The sequence below is a fragment of the Tetrahymena thermophila genome (assembly GCF_000189635.1).
Source record: "Tetrahymena thermophila SB210 genomic scaffold scf_8254684, whole genome shotgun sequence".
Classification (NCBI taxonomy): domain Eukaryota; phylum Ciliophora; class Oligohymenophorea; order Hymenostomatida; family Tetrahymenidae; genus Tetrahymena; species Tetrahymena thermophila.
Genome location: NW_002476450.1, coordinates 1 through 1,688, shown reverse-complemented (window position 1 = coordinate 1,688; position 1,688 = coordinate 1). Strand labels below are relative to the sequence as shown.

Genomic DNA, 1,688 nt, shown 5'->3' with positions numbered 1-1,688 from the left:
AGCTATTAAATAAATTAAAAGAGCTATTTGGTTTTAAATTCAATTTGATAAGTAAAAATATAGCAATCTAAAACAAATAAACTGATTTACCGAAGATCAAGTGTCAAATTTGAGACATTAGTACAATTAGCTAAACCAGTACCTAAGCCTGATGCACCTTCATCACCAATTTGAAGGGCTAAGCGGCTCGAGTGGGCGAGTCGGAGGGTCTTAGCAGTGATATCGGGGGTTCGAATCCTATACCGCCCCCTTTATTTCGAAAAATTCCATGTAAAAATGTGAATGTTACCAGCGGTCTCCTTGGTAGGAGGGAAGGGCCAAATCTGATAGGAGGTAAAGAGGAGGCCCCATTCTGAACAGAAGATCTGGAATACAAATGGGAAGCGAGCATAATGCGTAGTCAAATCATGGAAGATTAGTAGAAATGCCATTAGGGTGTAGGTGACCCTTCCCTTCTAATATATTACCCACAATTATATATAAATAAATTGGTATACGTATAATAATAATGATGTATAAGTAATTATATATAAGGCCCCTATCCCGAGTGCATGTCACCATGTGCGAGTATGTATGTATGTATGTATGTATGTATGTATGTATGTATGTATGTATGTATGTATGTATGTATGTATGTATGTATGTATGTATGTATGTATCACCAATTTGATTCTAACTTTTAAAATATTGAAGAATAAATATATATAGTCATTTAGAAGGAAAAAATGAAGAAAGAATAAGAAATAATAATAAGAAATGAACTAATAAATAATTAAAAACAAATATTTAAAATAAAAAAATTAGTTAAATTAAGAAAGATAGAAGAAAAATAAACATAAGTAAAATAAAAAAGAAAAAGAAAATCAAATCAAATAAAAAGCTAAAATAATCAATTTCATAGAGCTATATTGTTTTAAATTAATTTTAATAATTAAAAATATCACAATCCAAAACAAATAAACTGAATTTACTAAAGAGAAAGTGTCAAATTCGAGAGATTAGTACAATTTGCTAAACCAGAACCTAAGCCTGATATACCTATAGCATCAATTTTATTATAACTTTAAATATTTAAGAAAAAATAAATAATTAAGAAAGAAAAAATGAAGAAAAAATATGAAATAATAATAAAAAATATAAAAAATGAGTTAAATTAAGGAAAATAGAAAAAAAATAAACAAAAGTACAATCAAAAAAAAAAGCAAATCAAATAAAAAGCTAATAAATAAACAAAGAAATTAAAGAGCCCTTTTGTTTTTAAACTCAATTTAAGTAAAAATATGACAATCCAAAACAAATAAACTGAATATACCTAAGACAAATTACCAAATTTGAGAGATTAGAGCAATTTGCTAAAGTAGAACCTAAGCATGATGCACCTATTGCATGAATTTAATTGATTCTTTTAAATATTGAAAAATAAATATATAATTAAGTAGTAATTTAGTAGGAAAAAAGGAAGAAAAAATATGAAAAAATAATAATAAGAAATAAATTAATAAATAATAATAGTAATATTGAAAATAACAAAATGAGTTAATGAAAATTAATCAAGAAAGATAGAAGAAAAATAAACACTAGTACAATAACAAAGAAAAGCAAATCAAATAAAAAGCTCATAAATAAACAAATTAAAGCAGCTACATTGTTTTAAATTAGATTTATAAGTAAAAATATCACAATTCAAA

General features: G+C 25.5%; 1 protein-coding gene across 1 annotated transcript in view; it reads right to left on the bottom strand. All coding sequences in view use genetic code 6, as the record gives it.

Moving 5' to 3' along the window:
- Positions 1-455, bottom strand: part of TTHERM_01463220 (hypothetical protein) — a gene marked incomplete at both ends in the record, with an annotated part of 1,076 nt that extends 621 nt beyond the window's left edge. Inside the window, one exon of the mRNA XM_001013410.3 lies at positions 91-455. Within this exon, the coding sequence (XP_001013410.3) occupies positions 91-455 (365 nt within the window). The remainder of the gene's footprint in view (positions 1-90) is intronic.
- Positions 456-1,688: the final 1,233 nt, after the last annotated feature.